This window comes from Labrus bergylta, chromosome 20 (genome assembly GCF_963930695.1).
Source record: "Labrus bergylta chromosome 20, fLabBer1.1, whole genome shotgun sequence".
NCBI classification, from domain to species: Eukaryota; Metazoa; Chordata; class Actinopteri; order Labriformes; family Labridae; genus Labrus; species Labrus bergylta.
The window spans coordinates 12,704,502-12,731,757 of record NC_089214.1 but is presented as its reverse complement, the minus strand read 5'-3'; the positions used below and the strand labels follow the sequence as shown (position 1 = coordinate 12,731,757).

Sequence of the window (27,256 nt, the reverse complement as noted above, 5' to 3'; positions counted from 1 at the left end):
ATTAATTCCCTAAATGGTAGTTTGAAGTTCAAGGTTTCCTCTGTGAACTTGATTTAAACAGAAAGAAACACCTTTCAAACAACACTGGACTTTAACACGAAGGGTAAAAGTAAGAGTGCTACTAGTGTGATATTTCATTACCTTTTTTTTCTTGTTTCAGTCTTTTTATAATTTTATCCATTATTGTGAATTGCAGTTGTGAAACACTTTGGGCTGCGTGTATGAAATATATATATATGCATATAAATGATGTTTGCAATCTGTTTCTTGATGACCCTGATGAAGGCCACAAGCCGAAACACATCGGGTCTGATTTGTTCATAAAGTTGATCTTCATACTACAAGTGTTGCTGGAGCTCTTTGACCGCTTCAAGCCTTTGACGCTTCATGCACTTTGGGAGTTGGTGAAGTTGTGCAGAAAATAAATCCTGGTCTGCTTCTTCAGGTCACACAGAGGTATCAATTTTTATTTCAGTGTGATTCATGACCAGCTAGAAACTCCTCACCGGAGCCTTAAGCTTCCTCTTACTGTCATAATTTCAAACTTGTGATTGGGCATTTCAAAATCAGGGTTAATGAGGGAACACACATGTAAAACATGTTTTTTGGGGGTTTAATACATTTTCAATAAGACACATTAGCTTTCGAAGATAATGTTTTGGTACAATTTGAGTTTAAAGGAGTTCAAATGTTCTCCGACCTCATTTTTCAGCAGTGATGGTGCTTTTCCCCCCCTTAGAGCTTTAAGGGAGGATAAGGCCTACTTGGCAGCAAGACTCTCGCCTGCCACCAGCACAATAAGAAGGCAACAGGACGCTAGCCAAGCACTAGCTCTTAGCACTAGCTGTAGGGCTGTAAGCAGCAGGGAAGCTGTGCCACAACATAGCTTTTTGCTACAAGTCTGCCAGATTTGAGCATGAATAAATAAAAGCAGAAAGATCTGTCCAATTTTCCCTCAGCCCCAAGGCTTTAAACCAGAATACTTCTGACACCTGCTATGATCATTCATTTTCCTTCCCTCACATTCATTATTTCACACGTGCCAAGTTAAATATAGCTCAATCCATTTTTGATGGATTCCAACGAATACGTGAAATAAAGCCCACTTGTGCTTGACACAGCGCAGAGTGCCAGATGAGGAGATTACAACTGGTTAAGCTGCTCCAACTGTGGTTCCCACAACCAGATTACTCACAGGTCACAGTTCACTTGTTAGAAAACAAGAGAGTCTTCTGGGGACTTGAAGGATGCATAAAAACACCATTTAGTGCTCTGCACACTAATCAAATAAATGGTCATTTTGAGTTTTATCTTCACAAAAGGGACATGGTTCTGTCATCGATGTTCTTTTCTCAACAACAGTTTAAAACTCCTTTCAGGAAATGTCTGGTCTCTGTTGATTTTGGTGTCTTAATTTGCTGTGGAAAGAAAGCATGCTGTGAATCCTCTCTTCTGACACCTACCCCACAGCTTTCAGGCATTCAAAGTAACAATTTAGAAAAGTAAGTCTTAGCAGATGCTCTGTTTCACTTTGCAAGTCATAAAGAGGAATCAGTATTCAGTCTGTTTCATGACCAACTACCAACTCTTCACAGGAGCGCTAATATAAAAAAACAATCTGCTTGTTTTTTTTAATGACAAGTAGGCATGCAGCCCAACAAACATGCCTCAGTGCTGCCTATCAAATAATCCAAACGATAACTACACTTTCCATGGATTAGCCATAAATCAGGTTAACTGAAGACCGTCACACACCTTGAACTGAGTGAAAACTATACCTAAACTGTACATGTGGTTGTCGAAAGCTCAACAAGCCATCAGGAAAACAAGGGATGGTGGAATATCTCCAAACAGGAGACATGTGGTTAATGTGGAGTACAACTCAGAAGTCTTTTAGATTGACTCTTATTTATGTAGAAATGATTTATTTAGCATTGGGAAATGAACTAAAAGCTTCAAGTCAACGCAAACCATCAAAGGCGGCCATTCAAGTATTTTATGATGTTTTTCTATATCAAATGTGATTGCTGGATGTCTCATATTTTAAAATTAAGATATACAACCATGTCCTATGTTGTTACAGCCAACAGGTTTGGTAAAAAAAAAGCAACACTGATAATGTCATCGATATCTTCCTTTGATTTTTGAAGTTACAGTTTAAAGGAAAATAATCCCTGCGCATCTTTTCTTCACATAACTAATGATCCGATTGGCTGCACGTTTGGAGAGTGTATGTTGACCAAAGGGAGGGCAATCAAAAAGTGGAAGTTGACCAGATAAGAGCTTCTTGACAATATGGAAAACAACATTTCTGGGGGCGAAGTGAATCTAGTCTCATTGAAACAAGCACTGCTTCAGTTTAGAAGGAAGAAATGACATGAACACTCACATTCAAACATTCTGTCTTCATTTTTTTCTGAAGAGTTGTTCATAAGCGTGTTCCACCCAAAAGGCAAATACACTTTTGCATACTCAGGTCTTTGAAATGGCTGATTCTCTGAAGGAACAGCTTTTTCCACTTTGTTTCTTCCATCTTGTAACATTGTAACAAAATCAATGTTTTTTGTCAATCTATCATAGAATAATGTTGCATTTTTTAGGATGTACAGAAAAAGAGAATGGAGAGAAGAGTTCAACATGTGTTGATGTTTTTGATATTGGCAACAATTCTGTTAGATTCAGTTTAGATGTAATAACATTTAGTATACAAGTCAATTAGTTGTACTTCAGAAGATTAAGTGGCAATCGGGTTTTGAAGGACTTATTTAATCTTTTTCTCATGAATTAACATTCAGATATTTGCTGCCTCTGTCTTTGAATCAAGGTATTTGGGCACTTGTTGACCAAACAAGAAAACTGAAGACATCCCTTTGCTTTCAGTTGGAGTTTGTCTATTTTTTCTGCTTAAATGATTATCGGCTTAATTTAAAATCACCGCCATACTAATAAGTCATGTATATAAATGTGTTAGTTGCAGCCCCAATTTAAAGAACTAATGAGCAAAGACAACATAATTAGTAGAAAATTATTCCTCTAGGTGGTTAAAAGATAATGAAGTTTGGCAATGAAGCAGTAACAAACAAGACAAACAGTGCAGCAGCTTTGTAAATGATGTACACAGAGTAATCCATGGATGAGTGGTAAGTCAGCGACCAGCCCTGCAGGGTGCTAAGAGACAGAGGCGGGTACAACCTGTCTTGCAAAACGGCAAGAATAACAGGCTGGCACAGGAAGACTGACACGGGCGAGGAAAATTGGTCCTGGCTGTCGAGAAAGCAAGAGGAGGAGAGAGACACGGAGGGGTTTTAAAGTAGAAAGAGAATAAGGAAAAAGCAAAAAGGCAGATGGTGGAGACATTGGCAGGGAAACGAAAGAATACTTGTTTTTAAACAGTAGAGGAAATAAAAGGGAAAATCAAGTGATGGTGAATGAGTAAAATAGAGACTGACAGAAGAGGAGAGATGGGAAAAAGACAAATGTGAAAGACTACAAGCTGTCTGAATTCAAGATGGAAAAGCAGGTGAAGAGTAGTGATGTGATGACATAAGGTGTGAGTGTCTGTGTGTGTGATCGTTTGTGTGTAAGTGTGAGTGCATGTGGCTGCTGATGAAGGATAGCTTTCTAGCAAGAGATGGAGAGAGGCAAGAGGGAGGGGGGGGGGGTGGTAGGGGGGCACCAGCCAAGTGGTCCAACAGCATTCTGGGAACAGCAGCATCTGGCTCAGCAAAATAGAGAGGAGCAATCAATAACTATACAGTTAAGGTGTGTGTGTGTGTGTGTGTGTGTGTGTGTGTGTGTGTGTGTGTGTGTGTGTGTGTGTGTGTGTGCATGTGTGCATATGTGTGTGTATGTGTTACTGGTGTATTGGCTTTCGCAGTTTCCTTCGACTGCATCTCCACTACTACATTTTGACTACTAAAACCAGCAAATGTGTGGTTTGTGTATATGTAGGCATGAGAATGGGTCTTTAGATTGTGTCACAAAACCAAAGCTGTTTTTCAGGGTCTTATACCAATATTAATACATTAAAAATGGCATTAAACCGGGCCGATGGCTTAAGAGTTATGTCATGTACAAAGGCTGTAGTCCTTGTCCTTGACTGATGGTTCAAATCCGACTTCTGCCCTTTGTTGCATGTCATCCCCTACTCTCTCCTCCCACTCTGTCCTATCCAATAAAGAAAAAAAAGCCCCAAAAATAACTGTGGAAAAAAATGTGATCAATATACAAATGCACTATGCGCACACTGAAGACATTTTACAGTTAAACTTTTCAGTGTCTCAAGGGGATAAAACTATCGTGAGAGTGTTTTTAATTACCTGCTTTCTACTTAAGTAACTGATAAAAAAAACAAATATAATGGCAGTTATATTGATAGGTTTTCAATGTAGTGAGTCCCCAGGTCCCACGTGTGGTGATTGAGTGGGTCCCTGGGAAATTACAACAAGACACAAAAATCATATTTGCTACCCGTTTAGAGTTAAACTTGTGTTTGGGGCGCTGGTGGCACAGTGGTTAGTGCATGCGCCCCATGTATGAAGGCTGTGGCTCCTTTCCTGCATGTCATTCCCCACTTTCTCTCTCGCTGATTTCCGACTCAGTCCACTGTCCTAGCTCTCAATTAAAGACACAAAAAGCCCCAAAATAAATCTTTAAACTTGTGTTTGATATGGTACGCATGGGATTGTGAGTTTACTGCGTCCTTTAGAAGATACGTGCCTCACACCTTCAATGTAGTGGTGTGGATAAACCGGCAGTAAGCTAATATGAGTTTATGTAAAAGTCATGGTCCAGGACCAAAAATAGATCAAACCACTGGATGTGGCTGTAAAATCTGTACAGACATTCATGGTCCCTTGTGATTGACCATTTTCCGGGGGTCTTGGTAATTTCCTGGTTTTTCCTCTACACAACCAGCAAGTTGACCTTTTTGCCTCTTAGGGAAATATCTTGACAACTATTTGAAGCATTGACATGACCTTTAGTACAATATTCATGGTGAACAGAAGATGAAATGACTTTGGTGGCTCTCTGACATTCAATAGAGGGCCAACCTCAGGTCAGATTTTCCCATAATGCTCGAATTAGCTCTCAATGTATGCCGCATGCTGGATTGGCACACATTTAGTACACACATTCAAAGTTTTCCAGACATTGTATCCTAATGAGTTAGATTATCTCCTGTTGTTGTTAGACATTTTCAGAGTAATGTCACATCAACTACTGGATGGATTGTCTTGAACGTGTGACTTACATTTGTGTTCCCCATATCATAAATTGAAATGTAGAAAATCTCTTGAAGGTGGACTCAGTTGCATCGTTCATTGCAGCTTGGAAACACAACATTCAAACTGGGCCCCTCCTCCTGAGCTCATCACCACCAGAAGCGCACACTTACTGCAGGACGTAGTGTGTACATTTACTGCTTGTATCTACACACTCCACGCTACCACACCTTAGCACAAGCTAACCACTGGTGTTTGGCACCTGCCCGTCCAACAGGAACGCAGGCCGACTCCACGTCCGTGGGTGAAAGCCAACACAAGGTTCACCCTTGTTACAGACAAGCTTTATCCACTTGCCGTTTCGCCTCACTCTGATTATATTTTCTCTTCTTTGACACGACTTCCACGTCTGATATATTCTCATGTATGAATGGTGTCCTATCGCTGAATTGTATCCACTCCATTACTTTTGCATAAGTATATACTGTAAGTGTATATTTCATTTTTTTAGGCAAAAGCTACTGACTCTATCTTTAAAGTAATTACAAAATATGATATTGCTTCCAGCTAGAAGTGCTCTTATCTCAACTCTTGCCTCTCCTTTCACAATAGTACCACCGTAAACACAAGGGGACTGTAATCTTGCAGAGCATCAGGGGACCAGATCCATAACCATTTGGTAACCAATCCAACAAGAAAGCTCCATATGGCAAAATATGGCTGCTGAGAGAATGTGACTATTCAATTCCAAGTGTACCATGATGTCCTTTTTTTCAGATATGTCTCAGTGACTTGTGGAGAATGCAAGAGCAATTCACTTAATGGGTTTTCCTGGGTTTACTGTGGAAAGCGTCAGTGTTTTTTATTATATAAATAGACTTTTATTTATCACTGCCAGGAAAGAACACAAACATTACTCTTCGTCTAAATGGACACGGTCTCACACGCAGAAACCCATTGACTCATGATGAATTAAAGTGTGCGCACAGCTATCAAAATGATGAATACATGTACTGTATCTGCACTGCATTTATTACTGTATGGAACCTTTGAAGTCAAAATAAAAAAATGGGGAGAAACACTCTGATCTCCTGGAGAGAATAACCATGTTGGTCAGACTTGCTGCAATCCAAAGGACTGCTGTTTCTCAATGCATGTCTGGGGGAATTAAGACCCCTGAATGAGGAATCAAATCTCACAGCGTTTCCTTTCATCTCCTCTTGAATCAATTGCATGTCATAAAGGATGTTGGAGCAGACCTCGCAGCATTCCGGCATAATCCACCAACGAGGAAGACTGGAGGAAGAAATAGAAAGGAGCTTCTTGCGACACCTTTGAGCTAACTCCCCCAAAATGTCAGGTTTTATCACCGTCCCACCGACACGCTGGGATAAGCCCTTCATCAGAGTATTTGTCCGTACAATACAAACATTTCCGTCATCCAATTTAGTCAATTTAGGCGTTCCCCTGCCTGGGTGTTTGATGGATGTCCAGAGTACTTGGCATTGCAGTGGAGACTGGGCTTTGAAGTTCAGGCCCAGACTGTCAGAGCATTCACATTGACTTTGATAAACCCCATTAGAGCATCGCTATCTCTCCCTCTCTCTTGCTCTAACTCTCTCACCCCCTCTTCTCGTACACACTTAAAGGCTATGAGCCTCAGAGGAATGGGTGTGAGGGCAAGAATACAAGGTTGCCCCGACGCTGCATGAAATCTGGGGAAGGGAGTGAAGAAGTGAATGAAGGAGACGATAATGGGCATCTGCGTACAGAGAGGGAATGCAAATTGACAGAATAGATCACTGAAGAAATGAGGGTCACGTTACCAAAGATTTTACATTTGCATTTAGTCGGCCTTAAAGATTGAGAGATGTATATCTAAACGTCATCGGATTCAGCTGCTTCTTCGAATATTCAGACGCAGCTGCAGTGTGTGCACATGAATGATTCGTCAAGACGTCTAATGGAGGTCGGTACTCTACATGCAAGCCAACGCTACGCCCCATTCACCGCTCGCCACTATCTAAATTGAAAAGAGTATTTATACCAACTCAGGGATCAGAGGTTAATGGAAGCTGTCATGCATCAATTGAGTTACATAAAAATGTCAGTCAGAAAAGGGGTGAGATAACTACATCCTTTTAAAGATTTTTAATTTTCTCAAATTGCCTTTTTTTTTGTGCCTGATAGGGTTGTGTGTATGAGGGTCTACGTGGGCGGGGGGTTGGAGGCACATAACTGTGAGAGTCCTAATCAGACATCAGAAGGGGTATTAGCAAGGAAATGTGTTAAAAGAGAAGGATCAAATAGAGATCTCAATCCAGTGTAATAAATGGCTGCTCGTTGGTGTGCTGGCTAATCACGCCAGCCAAGTTGTGCACAGATTACTCAAAGCACAAAAAAACAAATTAAAAAAAGGTGCAAAGCAGAGGTGAGAAAGTCCTTTAGATGGAGTTTGCAATGCTACTCATTATGTTGACATGCCCTGTCCTCTTGTAAACTCTCTTGTCATTCTTATGTCACTTGGTATCTCTAATGCCTGTCAAATAATCCCTTCTGTTGGTTAATATTAGTATACACAACATTTCTGTCTCCTCCCGAATCTGAACCCCAGGCAAACCTCTCCCTCTAGGTGATGAAATCCACTCACATTTAATGAAATGAAAAACCCAATTTCAAATCAAGGATTACATTGAGGACACCCAAAGAGATTTTTTAGCTATGTAGGTTTGCCAAAAGAAGTTGCACAACACTCAGTGATATATAACAATGTAATTTAACAACAGTTTTGCCAGGTTTGGAAGGTTGATCCACAAAGTCTTTAATCTTGAAACCCATCAACTATTGTCTGACAAAGATAAAGCCTCTGGAAGCTAAACAAACGTTTATCACCTTCAGAGTAAAACACTTCTGATTGAACATGAAATCTGCTCCCATGCACACATGTCCTGTTTTTTTTTTAAAAAACACCTAAAAATGTACAATGGTTGCAACCAAAAATTCTCAATGGTTGTATTTTGATGCATCAAAATCACCAGCATAGATATGAGTTTCACGCTTTTATATCTGTCATTTCTTCCCATTTGATGGTTTTAGAATGTCGCTGGGAAAAGTAGCATCGGTTTAAATGGTCCTGTATCAACTAAACTGGAGCTGGCTGATTGTGTCACCGTCAACTCAGGACTTCAAGTTACCAGCAGAACAAGCAAAACAGGAAGTAACAAGGTCAGCTTGTCCAGTCAGCAAATAATTATGTGTGCCAATTAATCAAAAGAAATGAAACTAGTGAGTTATTACATTATCACTATCCTTATTCATGTTTTAGAAAATGTATATCATATTGGGCTAAAATTAAAATGGAAGTATAGAGTTGGGATGTAAACATCCTACTACACATCTTGTTCCATTGGTAGAATCTTGCAAGTTTCAGAAGGTTGTACAACAGCTCACTGAGGAGCAGCTCTGTCCTTTATATTGACTAAATAGTGTTTGTACATTTCTGCAACTGCCCTTGATGCTCAAGAGGGCAATCGTGTGTGGGAAGTTGTCAACTACACCTTAGTACAAAGATATACGAGTGAAGTACAAGAGCCAGCACAAATGCACCCGACTGTGTTTACATGCTGAGAAGCCAATGAATGTACTTTTGAAAATGTATCACGACAACTCAACTCTAAAAAAGAACAATTCAAATCACTGGTTGTTCTGGTTTATTGCTTTCTGCCTTAATACAGAACTTTACTATTCAAGAAAACAAAGCAGGAGATGAACAAAGTATATCATTTACATGTTCAGTTATGTTCAGTCTGTAGATCATGTAGTGCAGGTCTTTTGTGGTTACTTCCAGTGGAGGACTTGAAAAGTGTAACAAAGATCTCATATTTACTGTTTAGTCAGACATCAAGGCTCCAATTCAAACAATTGGAGCTCTTCTCATTAGGCACAGCGATTTCGCCATGAAAAAAAGCCTTACCTACTCTTAATATGTAAATGTGAAAGTGTTTAGCACTTGTGTAAAGCATTCTTTTTGTTTCAGCTAAGAGGGTGAAACCTCAGATGTTTGACAAGTCATGTGTCAAGAGAACGACCGCTTCAAGCTTAAACATCACACCAAAGTTAGCGCCACAAGAAAATGAATATTTAAGCCCTACCAAAGCCCCCCTCTCCTAAACACTCTCAATTTAAGCATTTTCACTGAGGTTTTTCCACCACAATCTGAGTTTCCCTCAAAGCCTCGCCTCTTCAGAGGCAGAATATGATAAAATCAATGGCTCAGACTCCCCTCCTGATCACAGCCTGTCTCTCATATAACCTAGAAACACACAGAGAGGTTTTTTTGGAGGAGTTTTAAACCTTATCTAACCACAATCTCACTCACTTTTTCTTTATTTCATCTGTTCTGTTTGAGGCTCTCAAACCATACTGTCTGCCGTGGTGAAAACAATACTGTGACATTGAGGATTATTTCACTGAATCTAGATCAAAAACTAAAAAAAATACCTCAAGTGTGCTGTCAAAGGCTTTTTGCATATGGTTTTCCATGAGATTAAAAGGGTTTTACTCTATACAAAACTAAAATAGGTCAACAAGTCAAAGGCCTTTAAAATCATACCAGCACCCAACACATCTTCACCTCCTATTACCCAGAGGTAGAGAGTAAGAGAAACAGTGAATTATTAACTAAATCAGGAGGTGAAGTTGGTCGACTTTTGAAATACTTGGGAATCAAGTGTTGCCCAGAGGGCGACAAAATTCTCAGCAAAGCCTCACAGATTCGATGTAATCTTTTCCAATTTAAGAAAAAGAAAATTATGTCCTGGTGGCACACAGCTATCTAGGGAAGTGATGTTGATTTCAATCTCACTTCAATTCTACATCTAACCATCAGAGCCCCGGAAGGATTATGCCTGAATATTTAAGATTACTGCACATGGCGAGGGTGGTTGTGAATAAGGATTTTGAATGACAATATGTGTTCATTGCTTTGTTTAATGTATAATACACAAGAAGATAAATCCCACAGTATTTTCAGATCTTATTCCTTGCCAACGCGCAGCATACAAAGTGCGAGCCGACGTCACTTCGGCAAACAAACAGGAGGCCAAAATGAAAAGGATTCCTTGATGTGAGAGTTCAGATGTTGCAGCTCAGTAGAGGTCCAGTGTGTTTGTGTGCAGGGATTAGGAGTAGAATACAGATTTGAGTAGTCTTCGCCAGCTAAAATGCAGCTCGACTCAAGCTGAGAAAATTCCTCTTTGCACATAAAAAGAGCATCCTTGTGTCTTTGCATGTGCAAAACTCCCTGCTTGTGCACAGAAAGTATGCATCATAACTACCTTTCGTCTTTTATCATGACAGCTGTTAGTTCTCTTGATTGTGAAGTATGCAGATTTTCAAGAAAAAAAAAGATTCCACCCCCCAGTACTGTAAGCAGTAATGATTCTGCTCAGTCAAAAAGACAATGTAATGGAAGTGGCTTTGCTGTGAACCTCTCAGTCCATGATCCTATCTGAAAAAAAATAAAATAATAAACATTCCGATGAATGAATAATCTACTTTCTGGAAAATGGAAAAATTTCCCAAAAGATTTTTATAATCCCCCTGCAGCAGATCAGATATTTCATTATACAGAATGGATAAACAATCAACGTGCATGTATAGAAGGAGATCAAGTCAGCGCATCTTGCTTTCAGTCCTGGAGATATAGAGACAACTATCAAAGAGAAAAAAAAGTGTGATCACGTAGTGTGTTTGTCAAGCTGTTTTCAGGCTGTTGACATCAGAAATCATTTAGTGTGTCTGTGCATTACGGAGAGTCGTTTGTATGCATGTTAGGCACAGAGGCTTATTCGAGGCCACAAGGTAAAAGCCAATTGGCATCATTTTATAGACGGTGGCGAGAAAAAGCCAGTGTCAGCTCAATGAATATTCAGATAGAAGCCGAGCCTTGAGGGGACATGGAGCAGCACCAATGTTTTATCTGTCTCCCTCACAGCGCCGCTATAACCTATTCACAGCAATCCAAATCTTTCTCTGTATCGACAAATTCTTTTTTTTCCCTTTCCTTCTGTCTTTGTCTGTTTGCATTGCACATACACAGTATGTGGAAGAGTGAAGCTGTTGCGCTCTTCTTGCTCTTTCTCTGCCTCTGCTTGCTGTTCATTTCCCAGCGTCGGGGAATAATGAGAGCCAGCAGCGGTGGGGGGCCACGTGCATCGCATTGTATAGGAGTGCTGTGATTAATCGAGCTTGCCAAATGGAAAATGAAATGCCAGCAAGCCCGAGCTGTACAGCAGGCAGTTAGTGTTTGTTTGAGGGACAAACAGAGATGAACGCACATTATCGACTTCCTGACTTTTCCGGGTTCTCGCTCTCTGCAATCTGCCAGAAAAGACTTGACAAGACTCTCGCTCGCTCCGATGGAACAAAATGGTTTTAATTGACTTGCCGGACGCCATCAATGTACAGTCAGTAGCGTAACGAGGAAAAAAACATGTCCTCTCGCACCCTCCTGCACCGTAATTATCACAGACGGGTGGGCAATTTCATCTTCGACGAGGATGAAAGAAGACAAAGTGTGCCAGGGATGCTGATAGAAAACGACACCTTGCAAAGAACGTGTTAATGTTTGTTATGCCGTCATCCTGACAGGTCTTTCAGCGCTGGTGACTCACGATTTTCTGAGCAAATGCTTTGCTCCTTCAGCTAAAAGTGAACCCAAGCACCTGCAAAGAACATCGCGCAATCTGTTTCACGCCTCCAGGAAACGTGACATGAAACCTGTAGGACAAATGGTAAACATTCAAATGTAACCTGGTCTATCTTTGAAGAACTGCCTGGAAGCCCACATAATGGATCCTTTGGGTGCAATAGCAATCCTTCCCCCACAGACAGGGGAAGAATAGGGGAGGCAGGAGATCCAAGTGCGTCCTTTAGTGTAAAATTTAGCCTCTGTACGTCTTGACTTTTCAAACATGGTTAAATTAAGTAAAAACAGTGTGACATTGACGTCTCTGTTTCTTTTATGATCCATTATTATTCCATTTAATATCTAGTCCTACACTGCACCAAGAGAACCGTAGAATATATATAAAATATGACTGGCTGAGGAGAGCCATTGAATTACAGGCAGTTGTAAACCATAAACCACTTGTCATGGCTTTTTCTAAGCACATCAAACAGTAATGTTATGCATTAACCCTTCAACACAGTCCCACCAGTGCACAGAGCAGAACAGCTGCTATACGACCCTGGCTGCTCTTTCATTTCCTGAAAGGTACAATCAAACTCATTTTCATTTCCTATAAGGTAGCATCATATATCGTTGCAGGTGTCCGCTTGGCTTGGCTCTACCAACGTTTTATCGCTCAAAATGTTCAGAGGATTACTCCACATTTCATAATCCCATCATTTTCTTGCCCTCCTTCATTGTTGACAATGTTCCCCGAGCAGTAAAACAACAACATTACCTATCAGATTACCAAAATGCCAAATGTGATCTATGTCCCTCTGGAATCAGACTGCTCTAAGGCCATGTTTATATCTTGCATTAACATCCATCCCCGGATATTGGATAATAAGTGGATAGCACTTAAGTATGCCGTTTACACTTTCCATTTAAGTGTCTTATTTGAGCACTTGAATTCAGATCTCACTTTCCCGCCTCACATATAAACACCTGCATGTTTAAAAAAGACTGAATGAGTCATCGTTTACACCCAGCGGGAGGCAGCATTGTTCTCCCAGTTGAGGGAGCCGTCCTTAATGCTGCCCAGGATGCATGAGCGTCTCGACTACCAAACCAATCTGGATAAATGCATACCAGACCAGCTCCATATGTGTCAGAGCTATCAGATCTCAATCCATCCTATTCCAACTCTATTCACTTGTAATGAGATCACCCAGGATGGATGTTAATGCAAGATATAAACGGGGCCTAAGATGATATTCTGGGAATGCAAAGTCCAATCAACTGTCAAAAAAAGGAGTGTAAGAAAAAACCACAATAGTTATCAATCACAGGCTTTGTGAGGCCTTTTTTAGACTTTTTATCAATGTATGTTAGTAAAGGGAACTCCCTTAGGAATTATCCCACTCATGAGAAGAAACAAAAACAAAAGAAACAACATTGTAAAGCATGTGGAACAATCAGTCCTGTGAGTCCTTGAAATCAGAGTACAAATGGGGCGCAATGAGCAAACAAACATCATTCCCCTTCCAAAAATAAAAAAGACCTTTCCAGTCAATCCTTAAGAGAATAATTCTTCAAGACATTGTGCAGCCTTGAAGCCTTAACGTATGCAGCGATAAAACACACAGCTCAATCTCATTGCTGTCTAATACAGCATAATGGAGAGAGTCATGCTCACAGCGTGACACACGATGCTCCTCCATAGTGATAGGCTAATGAAACAAAGAGCCTTAGGCGAGCTGTTATACCTACAAAGGAAGAGGGGGGGGGGGGGGGGGGTGTGCATAAAAAACCCACTTTCAACAAGCCAGCTTATTTCAAATGCAGTTCTGAGAGCAGGGACCATATGCACCATGTGTACGATGTAGCGAACACTGTGAATACACAATAGGTGGCTCTATTGTTGATGTAGTACAGGAAGGACAGGGGGGTTTGAATAGGAAAGCAGCCAAGATCCAGGTACAGATAAGACACACGTACAAACATGGTCTATACACAACTGGGTATTAGAGTATATGTTGTTGTGTGTGTACAGCAGATAAAACAAACAATCCCCAAACCAGACAACAAAACCAACTCGATACCCAGCATGCGTACTTCCAGCTAAAGCATATCTGTGCCCTGACCCCTTCTGCATCTGCAGCTGAACAGCAGGCCCGGCTAACAAACTGCCACGGGGGAGGCAGGAGGCAGAAAGAGCCCCTGATTGATCTGCCGCGTAATTGGCTGGGAGCGGCTCAAACAGCCAAAAGGACGTAAATATCAGCCATCCTGTGAGTTAAGTTCCACAGAGCGATGAACTCTGGCTGGTTTGTCCCCTGAGTGAGGGCTCGTTGTCTGATAAGCAGGTGAACATTTCGTTCCAAGACTTAGCTGCCGACAAGGAAGGAAGGAGCATGTTGGGATGTCAGAGGAGGGAGAGAAGAGGAGTAGAGTGGAGTAGAAGTGGGGCGGGATTTGAATGGTATTAAGGTGAAGGAACACCAGACTAATTTGATATTAACATGGAATTTTTGGTTTTTAGAAACAATGACCTGATAACTCCAGGAGTGTTAGAAATGATCAATTCTTTAGCGTATCTTGATGTTGTGTTTTGTGATACTGTATCAATTCTAAAGAATACCATTGATGTAGATCCCATGCCAAGATACTGACACCTTATTGCCTTGGTGCAGGTTGTAAAGAAAACAGTACTATGATGTTTGATGTTACAGGGACTGTGATAAGTGAAAGTGTAGTTATCTTCAGATTTCTAACAATCAAATTTTATACATGTTGTGGTGTTTACTTTGACAGTAAAAGCTAACATTTTTAGCATAGGCTACTATACATTTTTTTTATAATTCACTATGATATATATTGAGTCATACACGGTGAGGTGTTGTAAATATCACAAAACACTACCTCAACTCACAGGGGTAGTTGGTAAACCACGAGCTAATTACTAACATGCTAGCAAGGAGGGAACGTGCAAGTGCTACTCTAGTTAAGAGATCTGAAAGCTAGCTAGCTAGCTAAATAACGTCACAGGTGTTTGCCAATTAGCAAGCTAGTAAGTTTGGTGACTCAATACATTTTCGGTTAGAAGTGTAACTACTTACAATCAGTAGTTATTGAGAGTTCTCAAACTAGCTTCCTAACTAGCTTACTAACTAGTTTGCACTTACTGAGCACATTTTCAAGTGAAATTTTGCGTTAGGCTAATCAGTGTGCCTTAGCCTGTAAGTTCTTAGGATAATTCCTAAGAACTTTGGTCATTTCAGCTGGTTGTGATGATTGTACAAGCTAAGCTCATTTTGTTTGGGACATGTGATAATCAGACATTAGATTATTAGACAGGTTGTAGCTAAAAAGTTTTCAGTAACATAATTGTGTCAAAGACACTATATAAAGGTTAAACTGAATGTTAGAAAGCTTTTCACACTCATTAATCTCAGCTGATGTCTATAAAGACTGCAGTGAGGGTCGCAGGTGGCGCAGTGGTTAGTGCACGCATCCCATGTATGGACACTGTGGTCCTCCAAGCGGGCAGCCCAGGTTCAAATCCCACCTGTGGCTCCTTTCCCGCATGTCATTCCCTACTCTCTCTCCCTGATTTCCGACTCTATCCACTGTCCTATCTCTCCAAAATACCCAAAAATAAATCTTGAAAAAAATAATGAAAAGACTGCAGTGAGAGAAGATTTTCAAAGTTGAAACAGAGACTTAAGTTGTATCTGTGATGGATGTCTTAAGCAGAACGCTTTGGCAGCAATGTTAGTGTGCGCCTTTGTTTTCTCTACGAAATAAGTTCAGCTAACCTGGGGGTTTGTTTGCTAAATTATCTTCTTACTACCTTTTTTCCCCCCAGACATTTTCTTTTCAGCAATGTCCTTACATTCACATACTGTTACTTTCACTTTGTACGCAGCCTGCAAAGTTAATACTGCAGACAGAAATTATCACAGAATAATAAGAACAAGGTTGTTTAAAACTCCTCCTTAAGGGATGGATAGCTGAGTTTTCGAGAGCATCACAAAAAGCATTTCAAACATGTATGCCAAGGTGAGTGAATGTGTGTGAGCCAGTTATGTCAGGGAGAGAAGCAAAGAGAGGAGAAAGGAGGCAGTGTTGGGTGAAAACAGAGAGACATAGAGATGAGTAAGGAGAGCGAGGGTGCGACCGACCTCTTCCACAGCTGCAAGAGGTGTGCCTGCAATGCTAACGCACTCCATCCATCTCTTTTTGCAGAGGCACTGTGGAGGAAGGGTCTCTTCAGCAAGCCAAGGAGCCCCTTCGCGAAATGAGATTGATGTGGTCAACCATAACTCAAAAACACACAAAGAAAGATAAGGAACTGCACAGGAAGACTGAGACATTGAAACCAGTTATCTGAAGAATAAACACCAGCAGAGTCTCTACTGTTTTTTCACTCCCAGGGCCCTCCATGTGAAAGCTTTTCTTTGGGGAAAATTGTATTACACATGAGGAGAATACCAACCCTGTGACTAATGTACACCTACGCATTCTTCCAGCAGAGAAAAGACATAGCCCTAACAATAACAGAGACAGTAAGCAGTAGAAACAATCAGGGAGAAAACTTACTTGCACTGAGACTTTCACTGTAGGGAGCATTAATGACAATAAGCATTAGAGCAAAACATTGGAAGGAAGGTCTTTTTTGTGTGATTTATGAAGAGTGACGGCATGCAAGTGGCTCATTCAGGCAAATATGCTCTACACGGAGAACTTGGAAGAACAGCAGAAAAATGTGCCACAGGAGATTTCTCTCCCCATTTCTACTCATGAATTTCATCTACCTTTCCTCTGTGCTTCTTTGTGAAAAAAAAAAGAAAAAAATCTGACAATGCTGGGGTGTAAGGGAAAATGAAATTTTACTCCCAGAGCCTTAGGTGCTGCACCAGCATGGGACAAAGTTTTTCAAAATGTCTTATTGGATTCTAGGTCGGGCAGTATCACAATTGGAAAAAGACAGACCACATCTCACAAAGCTGTTTCCAAGAAGATGGGAAGTCTGTTTGAGCTACGTCGTTGTTGAGATTCTACAGCCGCACAGTCTGCTTTCCACCTGAACAGATTCAAGATTTTGCTTTGTAGTTCAGGAGAGATGTGACACTTTTTTTGTTTTGTTTGATGCATGACATTGAACTTTCTAGTAGAGAACTGATTGGACACTTTTCTGAAGCACATGTCTCCTGAAGATTATCCAGACTATTGATTCAAGATTCTGTTTATTCGTCTTTTCCCTTTTGTTTCTGCATTCATAAAAAAAGACAAAATGCTGCTCTCTCGGCCCCTAGTGGTGAAACAGAAAATAATAAATGCATAAATATGACAAAATAAATGTCATTATTTGTCAATATACCCTACTAAATAAATAAAATATCTGGGAACACACTGAAGTGAGCTGGTGTTCTTAAAGAGCAGCCACCTAAACTGATGTGCCAAATATTAAAGCAAATGTTTCTGAACAATTTTGTTTCTGTTGCTCATTTACTTAGATCTCAACTGTTCAAGAGAAATAGTGACAACTTTAAACCAAGGATACAAAGGGCCTGTATTCGTCTGTGATGTAATTCAAAATGTGTTCACCATTTGATGTTGTTGGCTACCTTCAGCTTGAATTGGTTTGTGAACATGCTACAAAACTTTGTTTAAAGCACGGAAACGGCATGCCTGCACATCAATGCTCAGGATTGTTTGGAAGAGGGCACATTTTACAGTATTTCACCTGACTCAGGTATTAGTTTTTCAAAGTACAAGAAATCCAAAGGCTTCTCAATTCAATGCATCCTGTGGCATGTAGGCAGGAGCAGGAGAACTCAGCTTTCTTGGCCAGTCACGGACTAGGACTTGTCTACATTTACATTCAACAATGATTGAACATCCACATTAAAACAGTTGAATGTGTCTTGATGTATCTTGCTTGCTTTTTTTCGTTTATTTAATAGGGGCACATGCAGTAAAAATAATTAATTTATTATTAATTTGCAACCTCTGTCCTTGGCTAGGCTTTTAGGGTGGCTGTTTTCAGTTTGTCTAATTGTACCTGTCTCTGTCAAATAAACCATAAATAACTAAAGCTAACAAGACAACAACAAGGCTACTGTCTTTAAATTTACATAAGATCAAATGGCCAACATGTCATTGGCTACTCAGAGTAGAGTCAAGTCAATTTACTTAACAGCATACATCTCATTAAGAGATGTCAATGTTCAGTTCTGTACTAAAATATGGCCAACGATAGCCACCATGAAGTATGATGGTTTTTGGAAGATTGGTACTGGGAGTACAGTGGATGCAATTCAGAAAAGGCACTCATTAAAATGCCAAGTGCTGCCACTAATTGACTTTGGAAGCAGATGTAAAACGGGGAAGTTGCTGAACTCTCTGTCCAGCCTCAATTATAGCACAGCCCATATCAGTATCCTTCCAAGAGCAAAGAGTCGATCTCTACAGTTCAATTTTCAATTTTCCAGTTTTAGCCCATCAAAGTTCAATCTCACAGCCCTGCCTTCTTTATGATAGGACCATATATCCTGTTCCAGGTATAATCCTAAATGCCATTTGACTCATTTGATTCCAGAAAAGATTCTTAGTCCAGTTAGAGGTCGATAAGACTATGAGGCATTTAGATCAATCAGTGTCATCCTGGGTTTAGATTCATAAATCATGGCCTGGATTCCTGATGGTAGAAAACATAAAGTAGCAGAGCTACTGAGACTTGCCTCAGGGAACACACGAGCCTGATCAGCATGCTGACCAGTTTCCACTTCACTGTTTCTTTCCAGAAAAAAAAAATGAGGATCCATTTTTATTCAACTTGTGTTCGGCACAAATTTACATTTTTTTGCATTCGGTTTACAAATGTAAGACTTCCCCCCACAACACTTGACAACCTCTTTATGATTAAAATAAATACAGAAAGAAATGCATGATATAGTCGAAGTTTACAAATCCAATTTCTTTGTTTTTTTTTTCTTGAGTCCATATAAAATGACTCCATAGTTAATCTTAAATGAGTAAACAAACACACAAATGAGTCACATCTACAAAGCAGCCCAACACCTGTTGGGTACCATGAGTATGCTCTGTAAAAACAGATCTTTTGTTTTATCCCTAATTGGCATTTTATATAAAAAAACATGACTCAAAGAAATGCATATACACCGCCTGAGACTCCACAGCGTTCATTCATTCTGCCTCACCACCGAGTCACCAAGTCTCCGCTTTGCAAACAGTGAGTGATCCGAGAGCTGAGAAACAGGAGGGGGAGAACTTGCAGCTTTTATTTGCTTTGGCTTCGGCTTAAGGTGCTGAAACACCACTTAATCTGCCAGTCCACAGGGTTCTGAGGTCATGACGCCCTCGGACAATCTGAGCAGCAGAACATTGTTCAGATCCCCCAACACCTTAGCTTACGCACACTCACACACACACGCTCACACACAGAGAAATATACACACAATGGTTCCTCCACTCAGCAATTTTTCCCTCCTGTGCACCCTGAATTCAGTTATTCTATTGGAATGTTATATTATTTGTAAGTACTATAAGGCTGCTTGTCACACAATGGGTTCGTAACCGACCTCCACAGATCATCGGAATCCAACGGTAGGCAACTTGTTGTGTGCTTTGAACAATAAGCATCTTCTTACTGTATTGGCTTCAATGAGAGACAATTTGATTCGACTCATTATGCTTTGTTATCATTTGTGTCACTCACACAGCACAGAGAGTGTGTCTTCATATCATGAATATATTTGGGAGGAATAATGAGAGAGACAGAATGGATGAGACAACAGAAATAAAAGTCATCCCAGGAATTATTTTGCAAATTGAAATACATGCCGTGACTTACTGGGCCCGGGGCTCTTTCCTGAACCTCTTTTTTTAGTTTGCTATGTACCTGCACTTTTATAGGCTTTGTTTTCACTCTTTTCTACCCATTTAATTGGGAGAACCGTCTTTTATTTGTGGACTTGTTTTGGGACCGTGGCAAGTTATTACTCCTGCAAGATATTCAGTCTGCTTTGTCTACTGCTTCAAAGTATAATTATGATAATCTGTTCAGTTAACTGAGTGTTTTAGGAGACTAGTTAATAGTCCATCAGTTTGAATTCGTAGGAATATGTTGTAATTTTTGAAAAATCTTAGTTTCTCCTCAATTAGACAAGAGAGTAAAAGCACTTCAGCATTCATAACAAATATGAACTCACCCAAAATTTATCTAAGTGTTTGTCTGTTTGACAAGCAGGGCATGTTCATTGTCAAAAGAATTTGTAATAAACTTTCTAGTTCTGCTTTTACTTGTAGCCTTCTATCAATCTTGCCTGAAGCAAAAGGGAGAAACCAAAGACACCTTTCAACCTGAAGTGACGTGCAGATTTTCATCGAAAAAATGTTGTTTCTCTTTTGTTTTTGTTCAAATTAGCATGGAAGATAAAACAAGTCAGTCAGTCAGAGGTGCTTGCGGATTCATTTCGCTTTATTTGAGGAAGTAATGTTGGCTGCTAGCACTAGCTTTATATTTACCATATGGACAAGAGGCTCTTTTTGGTAGAGTGGCAAGACAGCATAAACTAGTGAAAATATTTGGACGACATACATATGATCTTAATGAGCATTGACTGTGGTTCATCAGGAGAGCCCAAATGGACTCAAGAACTGTTGGTATCTTCAGAGTTAAGTCTACATTTTCTCATTCAGTATGTAATCAAGCCCCCCTTGCAGTCTTCCAGCTTTGTAAGCATATACTCACAAAGGTGCCAGACGGCCTCATTGTTGAGGAGTGATTCTTTGTCGCTGAATTATTTCAGAACAGCTTTATGTATGATTCACAAATGTTCTGTTTAATTCCCCCCCCTCCCCCAAAGCCTTCAATACACTCTTCAGAAGTAACTGCTGTTAAAGTTCTGTGACGCAGATAAAGACAAGCGTGAGGCATCTGGGTGAAATTAGTTTGACAAATAAATAGCACATCACATCACTGGAGCAGCCAAGTTTGTTTAGTCACTCTTCTGAGTCATCTTTAGTTCTCTTACATCAGCATTTCTACCTTCCTCTGATGCAACATATACGTTGAAGGTATGGCATCTGGAGACTTGAAATGCTGTATACACTGAAGTACCTCAGCATATAATTCTACGCCAGAAAGTGTGGGATTTTAGTCATTGCTGTTTCATCCACTGATTGCTGTGCTATATGTATTAGTCATCGAGTGCACGAGGCTCTGAAAGGACACTGGCAGAATGTGAAAAGCATCAGAGTGTTTCTATCTGCACTCCTAATATGACCGAGGAAAGTGAGTAAGACGAGCAGAATCATGGCACCTTTGTTGCCTCTCTCTCTCCTTCTCCCATTCATCAGCCGAGAGCTGTGTGAATTACCACGGTTAGCAGAGCAGCTGCAGATGTGAGACACTTTTCACATCGCCAGATTTCAGAGTAACAAGTTGAGCGAATACGAGACTTTTATCTTCTTTAATAATGCAAATCATATGCCACAGATATTTCCTATCCGGTCAAGAGGGAGAGCTTTTTTTCTTTGCTTTTGGCAAATTTTCAACGAGACTCCCCCGAGAAGAAGGCAGAAGAAACGGTAATTCAATAATGCACAACAGCAAATGTGGTCAGCACTCTATATGTCTGACTATCAGCGCCAGAAATAGCACATTTCCCTCCATGTGTACTTACATTTTTTTATGTATTTTTGGGGAGGGACAGTAGTGATACTTCTCATGTTTATATACTTTGTTCAAATTTGACTCACAAAAACAATTTGCTGACTTTTATCAGGAAAACTGGCCAAGCAGGAAATGTAGATACCAACTCTATTCTCTGTGCTTTGTGAGCTGAGCTAAACACAAGCTTTTGCAAATTGTTTCACCCTGACCGAAAGATAAAGTGTCCGTCCAGGACTTTGTGACAGTAGCCTCATTTGAAGAAAAAAAAAATGGAAAGAGAAGGTAAGGTGGCTAGAAAATATCAGAACATATATGTATTCTTTAATCAATAAGAAGCTGGGTTAAATATGTATATTTAAAAATAAAAGATAGTAGCAGGCATTAGCTAACGTCTGGATGGTTTGGATCTCTCAACACAGCCCGCACAATTGTATTTTTGTAAATGAATTAAAGTGAAGCTTCAATTTTCTTTCTGCCTGGATACATGTGTAGAGGTGCTTAAAAGGTGACTTTACTATGATGTATTAAAAAAAGCCAAGCTTGCTGTGTCACTTTAAATTACTCTACAAACATGAGATCACTATCGATCACCTTATATAACTTTTGGAAGAAAATGTCAATTTTCCCAAAAAGTTGAACTAGACGTCAAAAGTTACTGTGAGGAACTTTTCGTTTGGGTAAATGATGGTGCAGTGTGGTAAGTCCGGTTTCTTTTGCTGATTCTGTCCTGCACATGTGTAAGTATATCTGCTTTTTGGGGTCATGGTTAGATACGAGTTCAGTACAAAAGGAATAAAAAGCACAAAAAAGGTATCTCCAAATCGACAGTGGTGCAAATTACAATTTGTTCCATTTAGTGTTGTTTAGTACTACATGTGACCGTTGGTACAGCCAGGGGTGTGTTCAACATTGAACAAAAAAGAGAGGACAAAAAATCTCTTAAAGGTGCATAATGATCACTATGAGGTGATAAAGTGTTTTTTAGTTATCTATATATACAGTGAGAAAGATAATTGGAGGTATATCCAACTGTTATTAGTGCAGTAGACAACTCATAGTCAACTACCACATCTGTACACCAGTAAAGTAGTGAACATGTACTGGTTTATTTGAAGGGTGAAGGGTGAGGGGATTGGCACTTTTCCTAAAAGCTTTTTTTACTAAAGCTTCGTTAATTCCCTAGACCCTCTCTCTACTATCACATCCTGAGGATCTTTAAATACAGCAGGTATATGTTGATGGGACACCTGTTTTCTTTTGACTAGCTCCCCTGATTGGCACATCCACTCAATCATGTTTTTTGCAGGACTGCCGAACCGTGACCGTTTGGGACAAATACACAGACTCTTACAACCAGAGTAAGTAGTGTTTTTCTTATGAAAAAGCTCCTCCTGTTTCCAACAAAAACATCGTGAACAAGGCTGCCTCATTAGATGTTAATCCACGTTTAAGACACCTACCCAGTGGCAGTTGTAACAGGCATTAAGACTAACTAAGAAATAATCAATATTTTCGCTGATGTTCTTGACTGCTTTTGTAGGTCCTTAGAAAGCCATCAGTATACATTTCAGTCTGTTTCATAACCAGCTTAAAACTCCAAGCAGGAGCTTTAACATGAACAAAACTCAAAAACTGAATTTAACAAGGCAACTGATATGTATAACACAGCCGAATGATTCATGCCTCAGCTGAGAAAAAGTGTCTGACACTCCCTTGAAATGTGTGTAGATTCATGTTTTACTTTTTGAGCGCTTTGTCTGTGTCTTCTCCGACTCCCCTCTGAATTGCACAGCGGGGGAAGAAAAATAAAAATCACATTTGGCACTTCACTCTGAATTCTCTGAGCTACAGCTGTTTTACCTAAGTGTAGTCTTACATAACCAATTTACAACTACACATCTCAGAAAGGTTTCAGTAAGTCTTCTTAATAATCCCTGATAGAGAGCCCTCACTTTAACCCTCAGTAGAATGTATTCCTATCAAGTGCACTTGTTCACTGTAATTTCCCATGAAGAGCTTCACCATGCTGATTCCTCTATAGCAGCTCACGCATAAAGCCTTTAGAGATAAATCTACAGTCCTGCTTCCCCTCGGTCGCTGTCTTTTCAATAGCCTGTAGCAAGTAGCATGTATTTTGGATGAAAGGTCAATGTGTTGTCTGAGCATTCATCATGCAAACAATGACACACTCAAATCTCCAGTGGTATGATATCCCTGATATCCCTGAGGGTGCAGTGGATGTGAAGGCCAATTGCTGTACTGTTCGTGTTTTGTGGCACTGTGCCTTGAAATCCTGAAACTCATGAAAAAAAGTTGACAGTGTTATTAAACCCAGTCAAGTGTAGGTGAAGGAGTGTTAAATCATAGCTATACCCTGACTACTTGTCATCAATCCTCATGCTGCCTCAATAAAGATTAGGGAAATTAGAAAAGCCAAGGTTTTACATCCAACCATAATTGCCACAATTGTGTTCGACAATACCCATTAGTGTCCTCTGCTCTTGCCTTTTCCAACCGTGTAAACTGAGGAGTGGTGCTGCTGAGCTGAATTCAATTTTGACACTGCTAAACATCTTTCCTGACATTGAGAGAAAAGAAATAACAGTCTTGCTACAAGAGTGTCCCAGCCAATGACAGTATATCGCCGATGGAAATACTGAGTGTGTGCAAAGAGACGATAAATAAAACTCAAGAAGCTCCAACAAAGACGACTTCTTAGATGATGTTTGCTATTCATTTGGAGCCTCGCTGTAAGGCCTCCAAAGCACATATGTGCTCACAGAGACAGAAAAGAATTGACAAGAGCAGCAAGGCAAACAAATGACAAAAAAAACAAAAATGTACCTGCTGTGAAGTTGTAGTTTGCTGAAAATCCCACCGCTTCCAGTTCCCCATCGGTTACAAATTTTATCCACAGATATCGGCCGCTACTCCTGATGTCAGGCGGGCTTTGCTGGCCGCAGTACCTTCCGAGCATTGGGGAGAAGCCAAAAGGTCCATCCCGAACCTCGATGTTGTCAAATTTACATTCCCAAGAGGATTCGATGGAATAATTCTCCTCAAAGTGTAGGTCGATACACTGCCTTGGGGGAGCTGGAGGACATGTTGAAAATAATTACCAAACACAAAGCAGGGAGTAAAATATGACTCATGCTTCCATTGATGAACGCTCAACCTGTTTCATTATCAGCACGCCCACACAATCAATACACAGCTCTAAATTTGGCGGTTTGTCAATTCATCTGTAAAACACCAAAGCTTTAACAGTTTTAGACTCCCAAATTCACTTTTTTCAAATATCTGCTCTGATCAATAAAGTATCAGATCACCTCCTTTTTTTTAAATTTTTTTTTAGAAAATAGCCACATTAAAAACCCATCTCATTATTTCCCCAAAAGTTACAGTGTTGATTCCACCCAGAATTACCCCTGGAACGTTTTAGCTCCAGGGAATAACTACTTTGATTACCTTCATTGCCCACAGCCACTGTGCTTAAAGGGAACATTTACCTTCAAGGATGTAAACACACTCTGTGTCTGGGGGGTATTTGTTTGGGTAATTGGGAGACGTAAAGAGCCCTCCTTCTGATTCTTTCACCCACGTTCCACATTGACCTGCAGGCTTCACTCCAGAATTGTTTTTCACTAAAAACACAACCAGCAAACAGAAAAGACAAATAAGTGATACAAATGTTAGAGGGAGGATATTGATGGGGGGGAAAAAAATCATATGCGGTTTTGGTGATGGAGCTTACCTGCTGTATCCTTCCTTGTTGCCCCAGACAACCCAAGTATGAGAAGACTTGCAACAACTGTAAGAACAGACAAAAACACATACTTCTTTGACTGTGACTCCTTACATTTATTGTTTCTTCTGCTATTTTCACTTGTTAAAACACAGCTTGATTTCTGCTGAGGGAGGGTTGAGTCAGCAAGAAACACTTTTCAGGTAGAATATAGGATTTCACGGATTGTAAAGCTAGCCATGCTATTGCTGAAACTAGCTTACTGTAACCTTGAAGAACGCACAAAAATAACTAAGGCCTACATCATCTCATGTATAAAGGACTTTTTGTATTCATTATTTTAATGAGGGAGTTTCTTTCTGTATTAACAAAAAAAAAAAAGTCTAAAACAACTCAGAAATATGAAGTAGCCTGTAAGTTTGGACTGTCTGTGATTGAGTTAGTTAAATAGTTAATTAGATTAAAAAAAAAAAATGATGGCAAATGAGCTTTCAAAACATCAACAATAATTATTATCACAAATATAAGTCTTTGCACCAAAGAAAGAATAAAAAAAAGGGGGGGGGGGGGGGTGCAAGAACTTCAAGTGCTGACCCAGCAGCAGTGAGTTTGGTTTTCGGAGGCAAAATGTGGCCATATCACCTCCTGATAGGCTATCAACATTTTTAGAACAAAAATGTGTACCCCTATGTCCTATATTCAGTTTGGATCTGTTGCTCGTGTGTCCGGGGTCCTAAACGCCGATTTAAGGATTACTGTACTTCTAGGATGAAAGCAAGCAATAAGAGCTTTAACCAAGTGTGCTTTAGCTGATGAATACAGATGTCTTACCGTGAGGGAAGCTGTGCCCATGTACCATGTCTGTTCCTTTCACAAACGGCTTCAGACTCAACTAATTCCATTTAGATCTGGGAATACTTGAAGAGAAACAAAGATTGAGATGAGAGTTTTCAAGCCGGGAAAGCGCGCATACCTTTCAGAGGATAAACACAGCAAAATGTACTCCTTTTTAAAATCTTTAGTTCACAGAGAAAATCCTCTCAGGTGAGTCACAGCAACTAATCACCAGTTTCATATAGAACCAAAAACAGTTCTAAACACGCGCCAGATTTCCATCCAAGCGTTTCTAATACCCTTTGGTGCCTTTGATGCACTGAAAGGATTAATAGTCCCGTCATCAGCCCTTCTCTAATCGCTCCACCTTTGCAACCTTTTTTTGGAAAATATCATGGACAGCCTTGTTTTTGTCCTCTTTTGTCCATTTATCAGGAGAGGGGATCCTTTGGGAGCATGAAAAACCACGCAACACTCATCTCCGCAGCGTTTGCTTGACTCTTTTCGGATGCGTAAAATCCTTTGGAAAACACCGAGTACCCAATAAAAAAATCAACTGGATGTTCGTCTGGGTTTCATTTCTCGCTTTTCTCAAAAGAAAAAAAAAGAAAATCAGTCAGTGATGCTCTGAGTGCATCCTCTTGCTTGGCTCCTTTCAACTGGAGAGTCCCCGCAGCCAGCAGGAGTTAATGTATGATCTCCCTCCTCCTCCTCCTCCTTCCGCTCACTCAACACTACTGCCGTCCAATGCGCCACGAGCCTCACGTACTTTTGACGCACGCTGTGGAAACTTCTCCAGGACACGACTTCATTCAACACAAAAACACATTCATATGCACGAGAAAAACTAGGAAAATAAATGAGTGTGCGCCTTTGAGTGTCCGTGTGTGTTTAAACAATAAGCGCGCGCGCGATAAAAATTCATCTCAGCTCGCCGCGCAACGAAAATGGAAAGGTAAGCAGAAAAGGCAATGAGTTAGGAAATTGAATAAACATGGAGAAAAAAAAGCCATATATGGCAGTGCGTCATCTCTATCAGCATGAGCAAACATGGGGAACTTACAGACTGAAATAAA

At 40.3% G+C, this 27,256-nt stretch overlaps 1 protein-coding gene across 7 annotated transcripts in view; it reads right to left on the bottom strand.

Moving 5' to 3' along the window:
- The window catches only part of neto1l (neuropilin (NRP) and tolloid (TLL)-like 1, like), a 71,866-nt gene extending 44,991 nt beyond the window's left edge, over positions 1-26,875 (bottom strand). For 4 of the 7 annotated variants that reach the window (XR_010664819.1, XM_065948683.1, XM_065948684.1 and 1 more), the window contains exons 1-4: positions 26,178-26,874; positions 25,356-25,412; positions 25,111-25,245; positions 24,446-24,694 (exon numbers count right to left, since the gene is read on the bottom strand). Coding sequence is in view for 5 of the 7 variants with exons in the window: in XM_065948683.1 (XP_065804755.1) it covers positions 24,446-24,694; positions 25,111-25,245; positions 25,356-25,412; positions 26,178-26,205 (469 nt within the window). In the remaining 2 variants the exon portion in view is untranslated. Of the gene's footprint in view, positions 1-24,445; positions 24,695-25,110; positions 25,246-25,355; positions 25,413-26,177 lie in introns of all 7 variants that reach the window. The other 3 variants (XR_010664818.1, XM_065948682.1, XM_029279464.2) reach the window with 2 other exon arrangements.
- Positions 26,876-27,256: the final 381 nt, after the last annotated feature.